This window comes from Hemicordylus capensis, chromosome 3 (assembly GCF_027244095.1).
Source record: "Hemicordylus capensis ecotype Gifberg chromosome 3, rHemCap1.1.pri, whole genome shotgun sequence".
NCBI lineage: Eukaryota > Metazoa > Chordata > Lepidosauria > Squamata > Cordylidae > Hemicordylus > Hemicordylus capensis.
Window position 1 is genome coordinate 321264564 of NC_069659.1, and position 22991 is coordinate 321287554.

General features: G+C 42.6%; 1 protein-coding gene across 8 annotated transcripts; it reads left to right on the plus strand.

The window, feature by feature from the left end:
• The first annotated feature begins 6361 nt into the window (after positions 1-6361).
• Positions 6362-16540, plus strand: SUCNR1 (succinate receptor 1). 8 transcript variants are annotated; one of them, XM_053304247.1, is made up of 3 exons: positions 6362-6451; positions 8745-8916; positions 14410-16540. In XM_053304247.1, exons 2-3 carry the CDS (start codon positions 8914-8916, stop codon positions 15364-15366), a joined length of 960 nt encoding a protein of 319 aa, XP_053160222.1. In that variant the 5' UTR covers positions 6362-6451; positions 8745-8913; the 3' UTR covers positions 15367-16540. The 8 variants fall into 8 exon arrangements, with proteins under 8 accessions (XP_053160222.1, XP_053160219.1, XP_053160216.1 ...); XM_053304244.1 differs by having other exon boundaries at positions 6368-8344; XM_053304241.1 differs by lacking the exon at positions 8745-8916 and adding an exon at positions 8225-8344 and having other exon boundaries at positions 6368-7054.
• The last annotated feature ends 6451 nt before the right edge of the window (positions 16541-22991 follow it).

The window sequence follows — 22991 nt, forward strand, 5'->3', positions numbered from 1 at the left end:
TAAGGCATCCTGTTTACTTGTAAGTTCTCAAAACATGGTATTTAAAAGTCTGTCAGTCCAAATAAGAGAATGCTCTTTTACAGTGTTATATATGGAGTGACAGTGTGAATGTGGTACCTTTCAATTTATGGAGAAGACAAGTGTGGCAATCAGAGGATCCTCTATTCCCATTAACTGAGAATTTTCCTTTAAGGACCACAGACCTCATGAAATTAAGTTCTTACTGCCATCTAGATTCCTCAGCAAAAAAATCCAACAAAGTTTACATACAGTCTCACATTGGCTTTAATTTTTTATTGAGTTATCTCCTTGTAGCTTTCTGCCCTTGCTACAAGATAGCCTATTTGGTCGTGTTGTAGTTTTAGGTGCAGCAGCTTTAGAAGCACTTCACCATTTTAAAACAAATAACCAGGTGTTACTATTTTGTTAACAACACAAATGGTTCATCTTACTTTACTAAAAGCTAACAAGCAATTAAGAAGATCAGGCTCCTTATGAAATATAAAAAGAGAGGGTGTGGGGGGGGGAGGAGGAGGGGAGAACCATCCAGATCTAACTTTTAAACTCATACTACTTTCCCTATCTTATCTGACTCGTTCTGAATGTTTCTTAACTTACAGTGTACTTTTTCAGAGAAATCCTCTTTCTTCTCTCAAAAACTTCCCAGTCTTTGCAAATAATCAGTTTCTTACCGAGGCTCTCGCAAAGCCTTACCAGGGTCTGTGGGGAGAGCGGATGCTCTCTCCCCGAAAAAGAGCAGGGAACCATCCCTGGGTAGCTGGATTGGCCACCCACACGGTTACCAGCTCCGTCACGGAGCCGTCCCCTACCGTCACGGAGCTGGTAGGGGAGGTGGGGATTGGGGCCCGTCCGGCCCCCGGAAGTCCCAGGATGCCCTGCACGAGTGCATGGGACATTCTGGGGAGACCCCTAAGGCCGAGAGGCTTGTGGGAGCCTCCCGGGCTGGGGTCTCCTCATGAGTCACCACAGCACAGAGACGTGGCACAGCTTTACGGTTGGAAAAATCAGGCCAACGGAGCTTTCGCTCCATGAACCTGGTTTAAGAGGAGTGGTATTTTTGAAGGTTTGCTGCTGGGAGCTGCACAGCTCCCGTTGCAGCACATGACCGTGCAGAACTGGGCTGGCTTCCCTTAGCCCGCTTCTGCGTGGTCGCGAGAACAGCCTCGATAACTGCTCCATATAAACTCTTCTGTGCCTCTCACTTTCACTAACCTTCTAACTGCCACTCTTTCACTCTCCCCTCTGAGCATTCCATCCCACTCTATCAATCCTGTCAGAGAACTCAAGCTCCTCCTCCTATTTGTATAACCTTGACATAAAGGGAAGGACCCTAGCGTAGTGGAAGAGGATCTGCTTTGCATGCAGAAGGTCTCAAGTTCAAACCCTGACATCTCCAGGCAGGGCTCGGAAAGATCTATCTGAAACCCTGGTGAGCTGCTGTCAGTCAGCATAGCCAATACTGAGCTAGATGGCCCAATGACCAGACTAAATAAATAAAATAACATTAACTCCATATGTTCTATTTAACCACAGTCCTCCCCCATGCAAGTGTGTGTGTGTGCGCGCGCGCGCGTGTATGTGAGTGTGTGTAAGTAAAATCTCAAGGCCCACCAAGTGCCCTTGGTAAATGAGTGGATCTCATCATCATTATTTACTGTACAGAAAATTTACTGTGGCTGGTTTATATATGTCCAAAATAAGATCCCTGACACAAACATGTTTGACATTTATTGGACAAAACTCAAGGACTCAGTGAATGACCAACATCTTTTCCTCATTAACATAATTTATCAGCAAGGGGTGACAACTACCATGGCATGGAGAAAATGTTCTAACCAAAATGTTTCATGACTTAATCACTTCTGGTATTTACTGAGATATCTCAGGAGTTGCAACAGAGCTAATACAGTTATTGGGTACGACAGATAAAGACCAAACAACTATATCTTGCAAGTTGACTCCTAACATGGGATTGTTATTAACGTGCAATCTTTTGCCATTCAAACCCAACTATTATTTTTAAATATATCATCCTTAGGAATGATCTATTTATGATTAACAAGAGTTTAATGATATGCTGATATCTATGGAAGAATTACTAAGTTATAGAAATTGTTTGCAACTCAAGTGTACATTATATAATTGGACAAGATACCTCACTGAAGACTAGACAGCGTTGTCCATTAATGATCTTAATTGCACCACAATAGAGGATTGCTATTGTCACAGGATCAATTTAGGAACATAGGGAGCTGCCATATACCAAGTCACACCATTGGTCCATCTAGCTCAGTGTTGTCTACCCTGACAGGCAGCGGCTTCTCCAAGCTTGCAGGCAGGAGTCTCTCTCAGTCCTATCTTGGAGATGCCAGGGAGGGAACTTGGGACATGCTTGTTTCACAGAATGTTATTTCAGCCAGGAAATGCATTACTGGAAGAAATAATAATAATGATTAGAATCCAAATGCATCTTCCTTCCAAGGATATCTTTGGGGGAAAAGGCAGCCTAACAATATGTAACCTTTGCAAGCATATTTCATCTATTGCCCTCTTTAAATCTAAAACATAAAAGTTTATTATGTAAATTATATTTTTTTCTGGACTACATTTGTATACCTTTCATTTCTTGTTCTGGTTTTTTTAATTTTAATTTTCTTCTTTCTCCCACTCTTTTTCAGCTCATGAGTGTAATTACTTAGATGATGGTTGGGATCCAAAGGGATCCCAAGCCTTCAGACATGTACAACTACTACCTGCACAGACACACCAGATTTTCTCACAGCTGTTCCCCTGATAACTTGCATTTCATCAGATGCCCTTCTGAATTCTTCTGAAAATTCAGAGGTTTCTCCTTGGGTGATGCTTCTTTGACAGCTTCTGGGAAATAATGCATCTGAACTCCTGGTGCAAGAAACATGCAGCTTACATTGAACCAGGGAAAGGTCAGAGACTGTAGGGGGCAAAAATAGAGAGGGAGGGGGAGAGGGAGCCAGTCCTGGACCCAATCAAGAGGCTTGGATGCTGCAAGTCCCATGTGCCCAGTGGCAGGTCTTGGGAGGCAGAATGTTCCAGAAGCAGCTTAAGAATTTCTTTCTGGGATCCACTCCAGGTGTTGATTTTTACCTTTGCAGCTTTAAATGGTTTGAAAAACACAGAAACATAGGAAGCTGCCTTATACTGAGCCAGACCATTGGACCATATAGCTCAGTACTGTCTATCTGAAGGATTGTTTCTTTCCACATAAATCTACCTGCACGGTGAGACATCAGGAGAAGTCCTTTTGCACATGTTTGCCTTCTGAGGTAGGGAGGACAGGGGTATGCAATGTTCCATCTCAGTAGCAGTTTTCCGATTTGGCGACTCAGTGCCCCCAGAAATCTAATTCTCCCCCTCTTTAGATACATTCAGGTGGAAGGCTAAGACAGTTTTATGCTCTAATGGTTGCACTGTCTAAAAGATTCCTGTTTTTCTGGTCTTTGTTTGTGTGCTGCTGCATATGTTGTCATTCGACTTATTAAATTGACTTTTATTATCATTTATTACTCAGGCATGGGAGTGTCTGTGTATTATGGGTGGAGAGGTGAAGAAGCATTTTATCATGTTATTTCACCCAACCCACCCACACCCCTCCTGTGGATACTCAAAGCTTTCTGTTTGTACTGTCCATGCTGGAAGGGACATTTTAACACAGAATCACCTGCTGAACATGTGTCAGTTTTTAAAATTGAATCTATGGGAAAATGGCAAATTTATGAGGAGCCAAAGATGAAAAACAGACATGAAACTTCAAGACCACTGTTGGATCTTTCCCCACATCTTTATAATGGATTTTTCTGTATTCATAAAGAGAAGCCCAGATTGACTCAATTTCTCTTTAGATGGTCCATCTTGTGTATGAGGATCTTTGATGGATTTGTTGAAGAAAATGTTTTGAATTTCTACAAATTAAGAAAATAGATGGCATCGTCATGTCAAATAACAGCCTGTTGAGTTTCCCCCATGTATTTGGAGATAGGAACAGTGTTCCCTCTAAGTTGTGCACACGTGTGTGCGCTCAAAAGTGTTTTGATGTCCACTCAGTTAATTTAAAATTCCGTTCAGGTTGAATCAGGAAGACCCCACTCTGAATGCACATGCACGCACACTGCCTTGATACTGCCGCCCAGAACAGAATTCATTCCGCACACAGATGACAAAAATTAGAGAGAACACTGGATGGGAACTGCACCCTTTCAAGGTTTGGCTGCCAAGCAGATGAAGTACAAACAGAATATTAACAGCTGCTTCCATCCTCATATGCTAGGCAAAGCTCTACCTACTGAATGTCTGCCCGTCATGCAACTGTGATCCAGGGCTTCAGACAAGAGTTGTTCCCAGATGTCAAGGATTGAACTGGGACCTTTTGCATGCAAAGCAGATGCTCTTCCACTGAGCTATATTGCTTCCCTAAGGACTGTAGGCATGACATGTCAATGAGCATGGCAGTTGTTGTGCTGGTGTGCTAGTTGGGTTCCAGTGGCAATGCAATGGACCAAACTGCTTCTGAGTCCTCCTTTGCTAAACAAAGTAATCTGACTTTTGACTACAAGGTTCAAGAGATTCTTGCACTGTCTTTTTGTACTGCCACAGACCCATGAACCTAAGCTTGCAAACTACAGTTTCAAAGTATCTGTTCATGGGTTTGGGGCATCAGGCACACTTTAATAAATACTTTTTTCATTTTTAAAATTTTTGATACTGTACTTAGTGGTCTGTAAATGTACATGTGCAGTCTTGTGGGTGTATATTGTACAAACTATCAAGTCTAAGGCCTACAGTATATTCTATGAAGCAATCAAAATTGTCTTTTCCCCACTTACTGGTCCCATTTACTGGTCTTACTGGTGTAAGGCAGAGCAGAGGCCATTTTTATTTTATGATTAAGTTGGCCTGTGTGCTCTGCATTAGTTCAGGCCTACCAAGCTGGTCATGTTCTTTGGCATGCCTGGTCATGTTCCTTGACATGTCTGGTAGTAGGTGTTGCCAGCTTTCCAGATAGCTGTTTTTAGTCATGTTCCAGTTAAGTGTTCAAATCCACCCACACCCCAGCTCAAATTTAGATGTACCTTCCCCAGACCCTTCCATGCCCCCACCTAATTTCTTGGTGATTTAATAGCATGATCGGGACAGTTCCCCAAAGTGAAGCTTCTTCCTAATTTTTGCCGAAAACAGGGATCAGAAATAGAATGTGCTCGCCACAACCTTCCGCATGAGGTGGTTGTTACACCCAGAAATGCAGGCTCTGAAAGTTTCATTTACACATGTTCTGGGCCTAACCAATGAACTAATATGTCAAAGGGGGTAACAAATTGGAATATAGGTCAACAATGGTCAAGATTCATTTGACCAATCATTATTAGGAAAGGTGAAAAAAATGATGTGTGGGTGACCTGTCAAAGGGTACTTAAGTTAAGGATTGTCAGGAAAGAAGGAGCGCCCCCGAATTAATTACCAGGTACCAAGGCAGGAGAAGAGGAAGAACAGAGAAAGGTTTTTTTTTTCTTGGTAAGGAGGGGAAAGGAAATCGAAAGATTTAACCACAAAAAGAGGGAGTAAGCGGAGGGGGCATTATTAATCTTAAAGCTGTTAGCTTTGATTTGATATCAGAGATGTTTGCTGATCTTGTATGCTGGAAACCACTGAGGTTTGGGTGAGAAATAAAACGCTGTTGACCTCTCAACCTTCTTGTCCTTGTGCTTTCATGAGTCTTGTGGAGACATAATAGCCAACCCATGGCAAGAACCTGCAGTATCCTCTATTATATTAATTCTCCTGGGTGTGCCTTGGAATGTGCGTCCCAGAGCCCAGCTGATTGGCTGGGCAGCAGATGCGCCTGATTGGCTGAGGCGCACCCAGGAGGATTGGTTGCCGCGGCGGCGACCCAGCCATGGAGGCTAGAGGTGGCAGGCCCAGCCTGGCAGCGGAGGCAAGGCCCAGGAGGGGGGAAAAGAAGGGGGGGGGCAGAAGTGGCAGAGGGGAAGAGCTAGTCCCTTTTATTTGAGAACCCTTAAGATTTTCATCCCTTCCATTTGCAGAGGGGAGGCGTTGGGGTGTCTCAAATTTCTTACATTCTATTCTAATAAACGTTAATGGGTCATTGTGGAGTGTTAGTTGATATGAGACAGGTCATTTCCATTATCTAAATGAACAAAAATGCTTTGGTGAACTTATGTGAAACTGAGACCTAAGGAGCATTTTTTAGAAATGTTTGAGACAATGTCTCCCACTGATTTCAATGGAAAAATTAAGCATGTGTGTAAGTCAATAAAAGTGCTTTGGCTCTTTTCTAACATATTTTATCAGGATGAAGACTCAACACACATGCTAAATACTGGAAGACGATTATGACTTGGAAGAAAACTCAAGAGTGGCAATCTGATATGCAGAGCAAGTCAGTATGAAAAATGTCCTGTCTTCGTCTACAACTAAGCAATAACTAAGCGCTGGTGAATTCACGTTCAACCAAGTTCTATGTTGTAATGTGTTCAGCTTTATTTGTTTTTGAAAATGCACAGCCCACTTTTTCATGCCAGTTACAGAATGCTCAAAGCAAATAACAATTATCAAGTTCAGAATGATACAGTCATATCAACAACAAAATCATATAGCAAGATGAGCAGCAGAAGTAAAACACAAACATTTCCAGGAAGGCTTCGCTTCCAGACAGCTTTAAAGCCTGCTGGAAAAGAAATGCGGCAGAATGCCAGGATGGAGTTCCTCATGAGATAAGGAGTTCCACAGACTGCAATGATCCACAGACTGCAAAGTTCCATAGACTGCAAAACAAACACCAATGGAAATATACAGCATCCTGGAAGGTGAATTAATTGGGAGCAATTTTGGCCTAAGACTGAAATATGGATCAGGAAGTACCCAATTCAAAATCTCTCTTTCATTACCTCACTTGGTGGTCTTAGGTAAATTGTTCTTTGTTTCAACCTCCGCCATCTGCAATATGGTGATATTTATGCCAACCTATCTCACAAGAGTTGTGGTAAGGGTATTCTAAGAATTGTGATTATTAAATATATCACTCGCTTTAGAACTTCTACCAGTAACACTGTTCATTCTTATGAGAGAAGTCTACATGGTTCTTCTTCACATTCGAGTCACCCTCCTGAAAGAAACAGCTGGAATGGGGAACAATGTTCACATCATTTCTTTCCACCTGGTCTGGTGCATCTCACATTATCTAGTGGCACAGGAAGCAACTACATCTGGGCAATAAATGCAGGGGGTTGGACCATAAGTCCTCTTTCAACCCTAAATTTAATTATTCTAATCCCCACACCACTAGTAAAAAGGGGTATGTGGGGGTCTCTTCTTAGAACAATTATATACTTTACACAGGAAAATGGAGTAGAATCAGTGCAGTAAAATCCTGGATTATACTACTTTGACCTGAAGGTGGAGGGCGTATTTTGGTATGCTGCTCCATACAGAGAAGAAGCACATAGGATGCTGTTTTATACTGAGTGAGGCCACTGGTCCATAGGTCAGCATTCTCTACTCTGCGTGGCAGTGGCTCTTCAGCATTTCAGGCAAGAGATTTTTCATTTTATTTATTTATTTTTACACTTATATCCTGCTTTTTCCTCAGAGGAGCTCAGAGCAGTGTACATGGTTATTTTTATCCTCACAACAAGCCTGTGAGGTAGGTTAGGCTGAGAGATACATGACTGGCCCAGAGTCACCTAGTGAGTCTCATGGTTGAATGGGGATTCAAACAAAGGTCTTCCCAGTCCTAGTCCAACACTCTAACCACTACACTAGGTTTGGCTCTCCATCCCTTGTCAGGGACTGAACCTGGGACCCTCTGCATGCAAAATAGTTCTACCACTGAGCTACAGAACCATCCCCAGACCTCGCTATATGTAGGCCAGTCTGCAGGGTGGGATTAGTTAATGTATAGGTGTGTGAGAAGACCATGAAGTCTGCTCATATTAATTCCACTCTATAGTATGAATTTAAGCTTTGCCTTGTGATGGAGCTGGTGGTGCTGATTGATGAGGGTAAGATGTTTCAGAACGGCAGATCCAGAAATATTAGAGGACACCTGTTATCTGCTTGTCATCCGGAGGTGCAAGAAAGGCTATATATATTGTTCTAACAGAGAAAAATTGATCTGAGCAAAATCTATTACCTGCATATACCACTTTTCCAGAGAATGCAATAAATAAGGCCACCTTAGCTTCTGGGAAGATTTGACAACAGCTCTGGTTACAAATGCAAAGAGACATTAAATGACTGAATGAGTCTTGACAGAACCCAATCCACAAGCCAGGTAAGTAAGGTCCTGGGATTTACCTGATTTCATCCTCCATTTACATTGTATTTAAATAGGCTTAAATCCAAGTATTTCTGTTTAAGCTGTGCTATGTTAGCCATGGTGATTAGAACAGGGATTGGCTAGATACATGACAATTCATCCTGTGAGTCAGTCACAAAAGACTTATTCCTATAATAAGTACCTCTCAAAAGCAGAATTGCACATGTTTTCTAATTCAAACCTGTGGTATCTGAGCACCCTTCTGCATTCCCTGGTTAATAGAAAGCCTTTTTTGGAGTTAAAGAATATACTCCAGCACGTAAGTATAGTGCATTTGTTAGATTTGAATAGGGCACTGGAATATTTCCTACAGTGAGTTGACTCAAGATGAATTTTGCAATGCCTTCTATTTCAGTGAAACTGCCTACACACTTATCACAGCCAAGCAAATTTCCAGCACCCTTGAATCATTAACCACTTTCTACACAGTATGCAAATTAGATCTGAAGAGTTCTGTCACACTGCCTTCTACTGAGTTAGAAGAGTAAGTTGTGCCTGTTACAAGACAGTACCCATTCAACAGAATGGTAAGTACTAAGCAAAGGAGAGAGAACTGAGTATCACTCAGATTTATTACATAGAATTTTGTCATTTTTTAATGCTTTCTTGTCATAACTGTGAACATATTGCCCCAATATAGGCAACTTTTAGCATCAAAATTAGTGAAAGGTAAAAGCTTTGTCTTTAAATGACTTTTTATCCTGGGTATTATTTTAAAGAGTATGTGGATGTGGAAGATGTGGTCAGTTTTGCTTTCAGCATGTATGGACACAGTTTAGTATGCTTTCTAAATGTTAATTATTTGTTCTTCAAAGTGATCTTTTTACTTCTCTTGAAGTGTTCTGTCACAAAACTGTTGTCCCCAAACATTGATTGTACTTCAATATGTGCATTGGTTGTAGCTACACTTGTCTGTGATACTTTCCCTTCTGTGAGATAGAAACAATTTGCTACAAGTTGAACAGAACATAAGGCACCAATGTGAAATCTCTATATTACACCTGAATAAAGGAACATAACTGAAGGGCCAGAATAGATTTCCTTTTTTAATTTGATCTGTAAAATGTGCTTAAATATCTGCTAGTAGGGATCACTTTGAGTAATCTCTTAATGCATATGAAATCCATGAAACTGCATGGTGGAGATCTTCATGCCAGTGCTTGGGTACTTTTCTGCAGGTGCATCCACACAGGAAAAGCTTTCTACTGTTTCCAAGGTTCAGAACACTGTGTGTGACAGATTTTCAGAACAACTGGTTTCTTAAAAGACACCTCAATTAAGGATTAGTGGAATCAGCATAATTATGCTTGTATTTTATTATCTTTGTTCTACCCACCATTTCCCCCCCTTACTGATCGACTCTATGTTGAGCTCCTACAAATACTTTTTTCGAATGTGAAATGAGGCTTTAATGAAAACTGCAAAGGGACATAGAAGCTGCCTTATTTATTTAAAATATTTATACCCTGGGTATAAATATTTTAATACAGTATAAATACACAACATTTATATGTTGTGAACCTCAGGGCAGCTCACAACATCAACAAAATATCAACAAAACAGATACAATGCGAAGTAAAAGATTAATGAAGTTAAACGAGTTAAAAGACCAGGCTAAAACCACATTTAAAATTACAAATTTTTAAGTTTCAAATTAAAAGTTATTAATAAAAAGCTAAAAAATGAAGAACTAAAAAACCTACCAGATATAAGCAGAAGATAAAACATTAAAAAGACTCTTTAAAAAGAGGCTACTTAAATAAGTAAGTAAATACATAGATGTTTTTAATTGCTTTAAAAAAAACACTGAGAGAGGGAGCAACTCTTCAGGGAGGGTGTTCCAGAGTTATGGGGCCACAACCCAAAAGACCCTGTCTCTAGTCTCCACCAACTGGATATCTGTTAGTGGTGGGGCCATGAGCAGGGCCGGAGATGCTGAGAGGGAGGGCCCTGGCAGGTTCATATGGGCAAATACGGTCCAACAGATACCCTGGCCCCAAGCCATGTAGGACTTTAAAGGGCAAGACCAGCACCTTGAACATAGCCTGAAAGCAGACTGGTAACCAATGAAGCTGCTGCAGGATGGGTATGGCACTCATGAAGTTACTTGTATTCATGAACATCCTTGCAGCAGTGCTCGGGACAAGCTGAAGCTTCTGAACTGTCTTCAAGGGCAGCCCCGTAGAGCGCATTGCAACAGTCCAATCTGGATGTTACCAAAGATGAGTGACTGAGGTGAGGTCTGACTTCTCCAAACCTTATACTGAGTCAGACCATTGGTCCATCTAACTCAGTGCTGTCTACACAGACTGGCACCGGCTTTCCTAAGATCACTGGCAGGAGTTTTTCCCAACCCTACCTTCTGTATGCAACCACGCAGGTATTCTTCTCAAGGCGGCCCCATCCCCTAAGGGCAGATAGCAAAGAGGACAATTTATGCTCTCTGCCACAAGACCAGCTCTCTTCCATGTTACTTCTTACCCTCCCTCCCTGTAATCTATTTATATACTGCCCAAAACCTATGTCTCTGGGCAGTTTACAAGAAAACATTGTGCTGAATATGAATAGTTTATCAGAGGAACCTGCTGTACTTCCCTCTATGCAAGTTCATTTTAACCCCCTTTTTATGTCTGAAATGGATGATTGTACAGAGATTGTACACAGGGATCCCAGCCTACAGCTATGTGTAGGGGTGGCCCTTCCATGGGGCATGATGAGGCAGTTGTCTCATGCATGGGTGCAGGGAGGGGTACAGGAACTGCAAGTCCTAGGCCACTGCCACCACAGGCATTAGACTGCTATCCACTGCCACTAACCAGCCTCACTCCACTGCAGCATGCTGTTTATTTTCCCCTTCTTGTCCTGTTGCACATCTTCTCCCCCTCCCTCAGTTTGATGTAGGAATGCCCCTGCCAGCATTGCCTGGCTTGCTGCTATGGTCTGAGAACACTCACATGTTGCGACCACTGCCTTGGGAGCATGGCCTGAGACTACTGAGCAGCTGCCTGCAGATTTCATACTGTAGGGATGCGCAAAAGGTTTTGATCTCGAAATGTTCCAACTTCAAATAAAATCACCCCTAAAAGGGTGATTAGATTCGAAGTTGAATCGAATCAGCCAGATTCGAGTCGAATCGACCTGAATCAATTTGAGTATGAGGGAGGAGAGCCTAATATGAGCATTTAGAAATAAAAACAAAGAGGCGCCGGGGTGCCCCCAAATTATCTGTAATGTGCAGAGCCCGCAGTACTGACCCGCCCCGCCCCCCTGCCGAACAAGAAGCACAGAGGCACCATGCAGAGCTGGCAGTGGCGCGGCCAGGGAAATGGAGGTGATCTGACCAACTGGTACCCTTCCCGCCATCCCCCTGCAGCCACTGGCCACTTCTTTTAGGATGAAGAGGCTCTGAGGCACCTTTGAATTGCTCCTGGTGGGGGCGGTTAAGATTGCAGGGCTTGCAGCAGCAGGGAGGTGGCAACCGGACCCACCAACCCTCCTCTGCAATCGGCCTGGTCAGCTCCTCATAACAGACTGAGACACACCGGGCTATCTTTAAGCCTGTAAGTGGCCTCTGCATACACGTCGGGAGGCCATTCAGAGGGATAACCCAGTGGTTCCCTCTTCCCACTAGAACATCAATGTTTTGTGCAAAAACACCGATATTCTAGACAATAAAACACTGTGCTATTTCTTTAAATGGCCTCTTCACACCTGTGCAGAGGCCATTTAAAGGCTTAGAGATAGCCTGGTGTGTCTCCGTCTGTTGTGACCAGACAGCCAGGCTGACCACAGGAAGGGATGGAGGGTCCGGTCGCCACCTACCCGCTGCAGCCAGCTCTACAGTCTTAACTGCTCCCACCAGGTGTGGTTCAAAGGCACTTCCATGCCTCTTCTTCCTAAAAGAAGCAGCTGGCTGCCACAGGGCGCTGATGGGCGCTGGGTGGTCAGATCGCTGCCACCTCCCTGCCAGTTCTGCAAGGCAACTTGTGTCTCTTTTTTGGTAAAGGGGGAAGGCGGGTCAGGTTGCTGCTTCCTCCTGCTGAAGGCTCTGCACATTACAGATAATCTCCTAGCACCCTGGCACCTCTTTTTGCTTTTAAATGCTAAAATAAGGCTCCCCACCACCCCCAAAACAGGTAAAATAGTTTTAGATTTGATTGGAATCTAATAACGTCCATATAAAATCGACCTTGTGTTGAGCAGATTGCATTCATTTCTGAATCTTCGGATTTTCATCTTTCCCCCCACATCCTCCTGAATATCTATTTGGAAGTTTCTAGAATAACTAATGGAGGCTATGCATACCTGGAAGGACTAAGTTAGGGAATCCTGCACAGTGTGGCAATTTTTCAGCCAGAGATGCATGCATGAAACCCTGCTTTGATCTATGTGTGGCTCTTAGTTGGATTAGGACACAAGTGTATGATATTCTGTGGCTATTTGCTCCTCAGTCTCCATCACAGATTTTAGAAAGCATGTTAAATCGTGGCTTTTTACCCAGGTTTTTATGATTGTCTCTGCTGCTGCTCTTTGTACTTTGTATTGCTTTTATGCTTGTGTTTTAAATTTTTAATCAGATTTGTTTTATATTTTTAGCTTAATATTTTAATTGTGTCTTTTTTTACAATCTTGTTTTTAAATTTTGCTGTAAACTGCCTTGGGATTGTTTTAATAAGGGCGGTATATAAATTTAATAAACAAACAAATAAAGGGTTAGAACTGAGGGCATTTCCCCCTAATTTAAGTTATCTATGAATCATGTGTGTGTGTATGTATATGTATGTATGTATATCTAAATGATGGCTTATATTACAATCCTCCAAGTTCAGAGACAGTATGCTTCTAAAAAACATACTCATCAGTGGTTACTTCCAGGTTCTTTGCCATGTCTTAGCCTATTCACTTGGGATCCAAAGTGTGGACATTGTGCCCAGGTACACTCCAACAAACCCTGTCACCCATACAAGTACTCTCCCTGAGGGGCGTAACTACAGTTGACCAGATGCAGCCAAATAACTCACGCCACCCTGCCTCCAAGGCCGTCTCATTCAGCTTCTCCTGCCTCCTCTCCCCACTGGCTGCTTCATTCGCCTTCCACCGCCTCCTCTCCCCCACTGGCCTCTGCTGCTGCCTATCTCTGTGCTCCTCCGCACAGCAAGCCATGCTGCCCATCCCTAGAGGTGAGTTTTGTTCCTGAGCCCGCTGCGGCTTCCCAGCTGCCTTGGGGCTCTGAGCCCGAGGTAACTGGGAATGAGAGCATGTCTGTGTTCTTAATTCCCAGCTGAACAGGCTTCTTGTTCTAAGAAAAACATCAGGAGACAGTAAGTCATTATTCTTAGTCAGAGATTATGAAAGAGACACAAAAATATCAAGATCATTTCCTAAATCTATCGGCATTGGTACTGTTTATGAGAAAATGTATTCCCTTCCCACCCCCACCACACACACCAACTTCCCTGAAAAGCTTGTCTTTTCCTTTGCCATATATATTTTTTTTCAAGTCCCTTAAGACACACCTGTTTTCTCAGGCTTTTAAATAAAATTAATTTTTAACTGTTTGTTTTTATCCTATGAAAGTGTTTCAATTGTTTCACTCTGTGAATTGTTTTTAATTGTTTTTATTCTGTAAAAGTTTGTTTTTATTTTTATATTGTAATTTGGATTTTGTACACTGCCTAGAGATGCATATATCAGGCAGTATATCAATATGATAAATAAATAGCTATAAATAATAAATAAAATAATATAGAAAGATTCTCAGAATCAGCTTCTTTCATCATTTGATACACAAACATGAAATACAGGACCTAATTTTTTTCTGCAGAAATGTTTCATAATCCCTTCTGCTTTATGCAGGAACTGGGTGTACATATAGTTCAAGTGTTTACCAGTGGTTCATCTAATATGTGACTGAAGGGGTGGAAATGTGATACTGCAACAATCTCATTTGCTATTGTGTGTATGAAGTAAAGAGCAATGCAATTTTTTTCTTACTATTGGCATTGGTTTTATGTTTCTAGGATGCGAATGGCTCAGCAGAATGCTCAGTGACAACTCAATCTTTGGAAAAGTATTACCTTTCCATCATGTATGCATCTGAGTTCGTATTAGGCATCACTGGCAACAGCATTGTTGTTTTTGGCTACATCTTCTGTCTCAAAAACTGGAAAAGTGGTAACATTTACTTGTTCAACTTAACACTGTCGGATTTTGCATTCCTATGCACACTTCCATGGCTGGTGTCAAGTTATTCCAAAGGAAAATGGTCGTATGACTCCACGTGGTGCCAAGCCAACCGGTTCCTCCTGCATGCCAACCTATATTCAAGCATCCTTTTCCTTACATTGATCAGCATTGACAGATACCTGCTCATGAAATATCCTTTCAGAAATCACTTCCTCCAGAAGAGGAGAACGGCCATTGTTTTCTCAGTTGCCATATGGATTGTGGTTATATTGGAGCTGTCACCCATGTTCATCTTCATTACATTTCCGAATACAGACGACTCCCAAAAATGTATTGATTATGCAAGTTCAGGAGATGCAGTCCAAAGTCTAATCTATAGCATGAGCTTGACATTTTTTGGTTTTCTAATCCCCATGTGTGTCATGTGCTTTTTTTACATGAAGACACTGTCCTTCCTTAAAAGCCGCAACTTGCAGCCCACTGCTACAGTGGCACTTGAGAAACCTCTCACTTTGGTTGTCATGGCTGTGTGTATCTTTTCAGTACTCTTTACTCCATATCACATAATGCGCAATGTTAGGATTGCCTCCCGGACACAATTCTGGAAGCTTACTCATTGCACGTGTGTCCAAATCAATATTGCATACCTTGTTACAAGGCCTTTTGCATTTTTAAACAGTGTAATTAACCCCATCTTTTATTTCCTTATGGGAGATCACTTCAGGGATATGCTGATGAGTAAAGTAAGGGATCTCATTAAAAGATTTATACCTTGCTGCAAATCAGGCTAAATGTAGATCTCTGAAGGAAACCACAGAAAAAAGGAATAACCTTTGTTGATGGGGCACAACATTCTGTCTTTATTGAGGATTTGGATTTCATCTGTAGATTTGTAGCAAAGTGCCATCAATGCGTGGATAAGATCTAACCCTTTCTTTCATTTCACATAATCCTGATGCTATTCTGGATGTCCTGAATGAGTACTTTGTCAATAAAGAGCTGGATGAAGGCTAGTAAGCTGAAACTGTCAACAAAATGGTGGTTGGTTGATAGTTTAGAAGTGGTGTTTGACTGGTTTTGGGTGAGGTTGCCCTCCCCTTTAAAGCCTGGTTTCATAGCTTGTTTTTAGATTCAGTTCTGATGATCAGAGAAAGTCTTTCATCAACTTTGTTTGGTGCAACTGTTGTATCAACTACTGGAAATAAATTAACATGCCACAGTTATCCTTGCTTTGTTGACATCCAGGCTGGTTTACTACAATGTATTACAGGCAATGCTACCTTTGAAAAATATTCAGGGCCATCAGTGGACACAGAATATGGCTGTCAGGTTAACAGATTTTGAGGTCATTCACACAATCAAAAACTGTCTTCTGTCTGGGTTTGGGAGTTATGTATGCTCCCAATTTTTGGTTGTGTGGAAGCAAGGTAAGTGGAAAACCTGGGTAGCTTTTCCTCCTACCCCACACAATCACTTCTACCCATGTTTTCCTCCTACCTTGCTTCCACACAACCAAAAATTGAGAGCACACACAACTCCCTAACCCAGATAGAAGTTTTTGATTATGTGAATGACCTCTTTAATTTTTAAAACCCTATACAGCCTGGGATCAGCTTATCCAAACAATTGCCTTCTCCCTACCCATCAACTGAGATCTTCTTCTGAAGCCCATTCCTGGATGCCCCACTTCCAAGTTTACATGGATGTCTAATGAAAAGAGGACCTATTCTGTGATGGCATGGCACTCCTGTTCTGGAACTCAAAATACATTTGCCTGGTACCATCATTTCTACCCAAGTTTGTTCAGTTTTGCCTGAATTTTAATAATGTTTAAGATCCTTGGTATGACTACTTTTATCTTTTTTCAGTATGATATTTTGTTGTTATTTTATATCTTGTATTGGTTTTGTACGTGGAAAAATTGGTCAAAAGTTTCTTAAATAAATAAGTACTATTGGTCACTCACTTCCTTTAGCTCAGCAATATATGAACCTGCTGGTCTTTGCTGTTGCTGGTGAAACAAAATTTATGCCATTCAGAGCTATTGCTAAGCCATCTGAAGTCACTTCAAGATTGTTTACCCTCAGTCATTTGTCTCAGCTCTTGAAGAATGTGTTCTTCCTATGTTTGTGGTTAGTGCTACTGCTACTAATATTATATGGTTAATATTAAAATGGTTAGTAATATTAGTATGGTTAGTGGTGATTTCTTCATAAACATCTGACTCATAAAGCATAGACTTACCAACAGGATTCATGTCAGCAATCAACTTAGATCTTCCATTCACCGTGTTGCAATGATACGATTGTATAAAATGATATAAGAGCACTACAAAAATACTGGAAACAAGAGGATAAATTTTTTCCCTATACTCAATCTGTAAACTACCCTTTGCCTGGGAAGTTTATTCCATACACTCATAGTGATGTTGCAGAACGGCCCTGACTCTCCCTAACAGCATTTCAAGCAGGTACTTGGACAAGGATTCAAGCTGACAACTTTTAAGTTTGAGAAATAAGACAGAATGGATTTCTTCTGGAAAATAGTCTTCTTAATATAATATATGGAAGATTAGAAGGCAAAAAGGAAAAATAAATAGTGGGTGGTATCCAGACTAACAGAGAGGCCATTCACAAGACCTACTGGGTGGGTGGGTATGGGAAAGCCTTCCTAAGCCTTGCCTTTCCCACAAGCAATCATTATTGTCCTGGTGGGAGTGTTCTCCACGCTCCCACATGATCAGCCCTGCTCCATGCAGCATGGAGCAGGGTGGATCACTCTGAAGCCGGGACTCATTGTCCCAACCCCTGGAACTCCCACAATGCACTGGTGCATTGTGGAAATCTCCCAGCAATAAGCGAGCACCAGTCAGTGTTTCCATGCTGGCTGAAAGCAGCCAGTGCTGACACATGGTCATTTAAACGGAGTTAAGGGCACACTTACTCCCTTAATGTCATTTAAGAGCCCGGCTTCTTAGCTGGGTTTGCCAGCAAGGTGTTGCCAGGAGGCATTGTTCCCATGGACAGCCAACCCCGGGCTTAGCTGCCTTAGCCTGGTCTTGGCTGCTTGTGAGAACAGGCTCAAAGTACTGTGCTATGGGGGAAGCGATTTTTGCCTATTTTCATGCAACCCCCTGGGAGAAATTTTTGAGAGGCGCAATGGACTTTAGAGGGAAGTGGAAAGTGACAGAAATTGCCTTTCCCCTGTAGCACCACCACAGCAGTAGTGTGGATGTCAGCCAGTGCATTCAGGGCCCATTTCTCCAAGACTGTGTCCATGCTCTCAGATTTTCTATTTTATTCCCAGGAATTGTTTCATTCATGCAATCACATATGAATGAGTAGTAAGGACGTTTCCAAGCTACACAGAAAGGAAGCATAAACTGTGAGATTTCAACACAGAAGACAATAGGGTTCTTTGTCATGAACCCTGTTGCCTATTAAAATCATCTGGAGAGGTCCGGTTATGGTTGCCACTGGCTTGTTTGGTGTAGACTTGGGACTGGGCCTTCTCTGTGGCTGCCTCAGGGCTTTGGAATATGCTGTCAAAATAAGAGCATCTCCATCTCTGCTTACTTTTAGGAAGACTCTCAAAACACACCTGTTTTATCAGGCTTTTAACTGAAATTAATTTTAAGCTGTTTAATTGCTTCTATCCCATGAAAATGTTTCAACTTTTTATTCTGTGAAATTGTTTTAATTGTTTTAACTCTGTTTATATGCGTTGTGTTTGAAATTGTGTACACTACCTCCAAATATACCTATAAGGTGGTATATAAATAAGATTAAATAAATAAATAGAGCACGTACAGTGAAATAGAGGGTCAGAAGGATGCCGAATAATATACCACTGGCTACCAGTTTCTGAAGAACAACAGCCAGAGAGCATTCATGTCTTCATACCCTGCTTGTGGGCTTCCGAGAAACATCTTTCCATCACTGTGAGAAGCAGGATACAGAAGGTGGACTTGCAGTCTGATCAAGCAGGGATATTCTTATGGAATGTTCTTCTAGGGCAGACCCAACCTTAGGTCCCCATGGATGACAACTACTATCATTTTCAACCATAATGGCCTTCAGCCATTGTGGCTGAGGAAGATAAAGGTTGTAGTCCAGCAACATAAGGGATCTAAAGTTGGGAACCCCTGTTCTAGGGCATTCAGTTACCTGTTCTAGAACCCCTGTTCTAGGGCACTGCACCTGGACCCTCTTCTGTAAGGGGATACAAGACACTTGATTACCATTATGCTGAAAAGACAAAAGTTGTCATTTTGATTAAGCAAAATACTAATGTTCCAGAAAAAGTAAACAATGTTTTCAATGGCTCTACTGGGAGGAAGAAGTACACAAGGCATGCATTCAGGTACAGTCAAACAATGAGGCTGTTCTCATGAACAGTCAAGACCATGTTAGGGCAGCTAGGCCTGGGCTTGGCTGAAGCACTGGGAACCCAGTGGCTCCCAGCAGTGCCTCGGCAGCAAACCCGGTTAAGAAGCTGGGCTCTTAAACGAGGTTGAGCGAGTGAGCACTCCCTTAACTCCATTTAAATTACCATGGCGTTGAAACACTGATGGGCGCCCGCCTATCTCTGAGGGGATCCCCACAATGTACCAGGAACTCATTCAGCACATTGTGGGAGTTCCAGGGGTCGGGATGAGTCCTGGCCTCAGAGCGATCTGCCCTGCTCCACACTGCACAGAGCAGGGCTGATGGTGTGGGAGCACGTAGTACACTCCCACCAGGACAACAATGATTGTCTAGGGGGAAGGCAAGGCTTGAGAAGCCTCCCCTACTGCCCTCCCAATAGGTCATGTGAATGGCCCCATTATGTTATTAGCCATGCCATATAATGCATTCATGATACACATCTTTGTTAAAATCATTTATCAAATAAATATTGGCCTTTTAAAATAATAGATTGGAGGCTTCTATCACAAGCATCTTCAAATTTGTTCTGGTTGGATAAAGTAAGAGGAAATGTTAAAAGGCCAGTTAAAAAAAAACTATTATTATATATTTCAAGGCTGATCCTCATAAGGAGAGCAGACTCATTCCAGGCAGAGATATGGATGCCTAAGCCCGTTCATTTCATAGGAACAGGCTGGACATGTTTTCTTGTTGTTTAGGTTCAACCATATGGTCAATGTTATTGTGTGTTAATAAAACTCTGTGATTAGCTACATACAGTTGTCTACCACATATGTTAGAGTGCTTTTCAGCACAAGCTGTTGTTGCTATTGGAATCCTGTGGCATGGAAACAACATAAGCATTCAAAATCAACCTGAAAATTCATAGCTTATTCAGAACTAAATATCTGGGAGTGAGCATGTCTCTGAAACCTGAGTGATCTGAGTGCAAATTCCAGATCAGCCATGAACTTCTTTGGTGTGTCTGGGCAAACCAGTATCCATTAATTTCATCTATAAGGGAAACTAGGAATCTGCCTCACAGAAGCAAATATTATACAGTATTAATCTTTATCTATTAAGGATGGGTGGCCCTTTTGCTTCTGGCTTTTCAGTGGGCAGTTTGACCCGTCTTTTCTTGCCTGTCCTGTTGCATGGATTCTATGCTTTTATTTTATTTTCTTGTTTTGAGACTGGCTGTGATAGAGCTGCCCTCTCTGTTTTTGTCTAATGCTTTTTATTGCATTAAGCCTCAATGGTCTCTTTAATGGAACCATAAGGTAAAAAGATATAAGTATTTTACATGAATTAATGCTATCCATAAAAAGGTAACAGCCAACAGTGATGGGGGGGGGGTTGCTCCCTGAAACAGTAGGGGACGGCCATTTCCCCCCAGTAACAATATTTCCAGATTTTCCACTTTAGTATCTAACTAGTAATTTCTAGATGTGCTAAATGACTGTGCCTTAGAACAGTTAGTCGTGGAACCAACCAGAGAGATGGTGACTTTGGATTTAATCCTGTGTGGCGCCCAGGACTTGGTGCGAGATGTCAGAGGTGCAGAACCATTGGGTAGCAGTGACCACAGTGTGATCCAATTCAACTTATATGCAAGTGGAGAATTGCCAAGGAAGTCGAACACAGATGTGTTGGACTTCAGAAGAGGAAACTTCTCAAAAATGAGGGGACTGGTAAGAAAGAGGTTGAAAGGAAAAATCAGGAGGGTCAAATCATTCCAGAAAGCATGGAACATATTTAAAACCACAGTACTAGAAGCACAGTTGGAATGTATACCAAGAAGGAGGAAAGATACCACCAAGTTCAGGAGGATGCCAGCATGGCTAACAAGAAGAGTCAGGGAAGTTATAAGAGAGAAGACTTCCTTCAGAAATTTGAAGCCCTGCCCAAATGAAGAGAACAGGAAGGAACATAAACTCTGGCAAAAGAAATGCAAGGATACAATACATGAGGCAAAGAGAGAGTTTGAAGAGCATATAGCCAGAAGTGTCAAGGGGAATAACAAAAACATCTTTAAATATATCAGAAGTAGAAAACCTACCAGGGAGGCAGTTGGACCCTTAGATGATGAGGGTGTGAAAGGGATTTTTAAGGAGGATAAGGAGAATGCAGAGAAGCTGAATGAGTTCTTTGCATCTGTCTTAATGGTGGAGGATACTAACCATATACCCTCTCCAGAACTAAGTTTTTCAGGTTTAGCGGCTGAGGAACTGGGTGAATTTGAGGTGACAAGGGAAGATGTACTAAACTGTTTTGAAAAGCTAAAAATTAACAAATTGCCAGGGCCAGATGGCATTCACCCAAGAGTTCTGAAGGAACTCAAATGTGAAATTTCTGATCTCCTAGCAAAATTATATAACTTGTCCCTACAATCAGGCTCTGTACAAGAAAGTACGGGAAAGTAGCCAGTGTTACTCCAATTTTCATGAAGGGATCCAGGGGGGATCTGGGAAATTACAAACCATTCAGCTTAACTTCGGTGCCAGGTAAATTGATGGAAAGCACAGTTAAGGACAAAATTGTTAAGCATATAGAAGAACAGACCTTGTTGAAGGAGAACCAGCATGGCTTCTTCAAGGGAACGTCTTGTCTCACTAACCTTTTGGAGTTCTTTGAGAGTGTCAACAGGCATGTGGATAAAGGTGATCCGGTTGACAGAGTATACTTGGACTTCCGAAAAGCTTTTGATAAAGTTCCCCACCAAAGGCTCTTGAGTAAACCTAGCAGTCATGGATTAAGGGGACAGATTCATGTGTGGATTGGTAACTGGCTGAAGGACAGGAAGCAGAGTAGGAATAAATTGACAGTTTTCACAATGGAGGTAGGTAGGAAGTGGGGTCCCCCAGAGATTGGTACTGGGACCAGTGCTCTTTAACTTGTTCAGAAGTTGGGGTGACCAGCAAAGTGGCCAAATTTGCAGATGACACTAAACTATTTAGGATAGTGAAATCCACAATGGATTGTGAGGAACTCCAAAAAGACCTATCCAAACTGGGGAACTGGGTGACAAAATGGCAAATGTGGTTCAGTGTAAGCAAGTGTAAAGTGATGCACATTGGGGTAAAAAAAACACCAACCTGGTGACTGAGCAGGAGAGAGATCTTGGGGTCATGGTGGACAGCTCATAGAAAGTGTCATCTCAGTGCGTGGCAGCTGTGAAAAAAGCTAATTCCATGCTAGGAATCATTAGGAGGGGGACTGAAAATAAAACTGCTAATATTATAATACCCTTACACAAATCTATGGTGAGGCCACATCTGGAGTACTGGAGTACTGCGTACAGCTTTGGTCATCATATCTTAAGAAGGATATTGTAGAACTGGAAAAGGTGCAGAAGAGGGCAAACAAGATGATCAGGGGCTAGGCTACAGCATCTGGGGCTCTTTAACCTGGAAAAGAGACGACTAAGGGGAGACATGATCAAAGAGCATAAAATTATGCATGGAGTGGAGAGCAGGGGCGGAGCCACCATTGGGCCAATGGGTCCAAAGAACCCGGGCTGCTGACCAATCAGGGGCCGCGAGAGTGGCCCTGACACGCCCCCCCGCGTCTGACATCAGACGCAGGGAGGCTAGTTTAGCTCCCGAGCGGGGGCCACGCGGCCCCTTCGGGAGCTAAACAAAGGCTGGTGCTGCGTTCGCAGTGCCAGCCAGGAGCGGCTCTTTCCTGCAAAGGCAGGGAAGAGCCACTCCTGGTTGAGCGCTTCGAATGCAACGCCAGCCTTTGTTTAGCTCCCGAAGGGGCCGTGTGGCCCCTTTGGGAGCGGAAAGACTGGCGCTGCCTTTGCAACTCAGCCCAGGAGCAGCTCTTCCCATGCGGCCCCTTCGGTAGTTAAAGAGCAACTGAGTCTCTCTCGGCCGAACGGAGCCTCCAGGCTCCGTTCAGCCAGACCACACCCCCACGTCTGACATCAGATGCGAGGTGTGTGGCTAGCCCATGCGTCTGATGTCAGACGTGGGGGGCGGGGCTAGCAGGGGCACCTGCCGCGGCCT

Coding starts and splice junctions, on each gene's coding strand:
- SUCNR1 (XM_053304240.1), top strand. CDS start 8,312: ATGAGTCTTGACAGAACCCAATCCACAAGCCAG. Junction 8,345..14,409: donor GAACCCAATCCACAAGCCAG/GTAAGTAAGGTC, acceptor TTATGTTTCTAG/GATGCGAATGGCTCAGCAGA.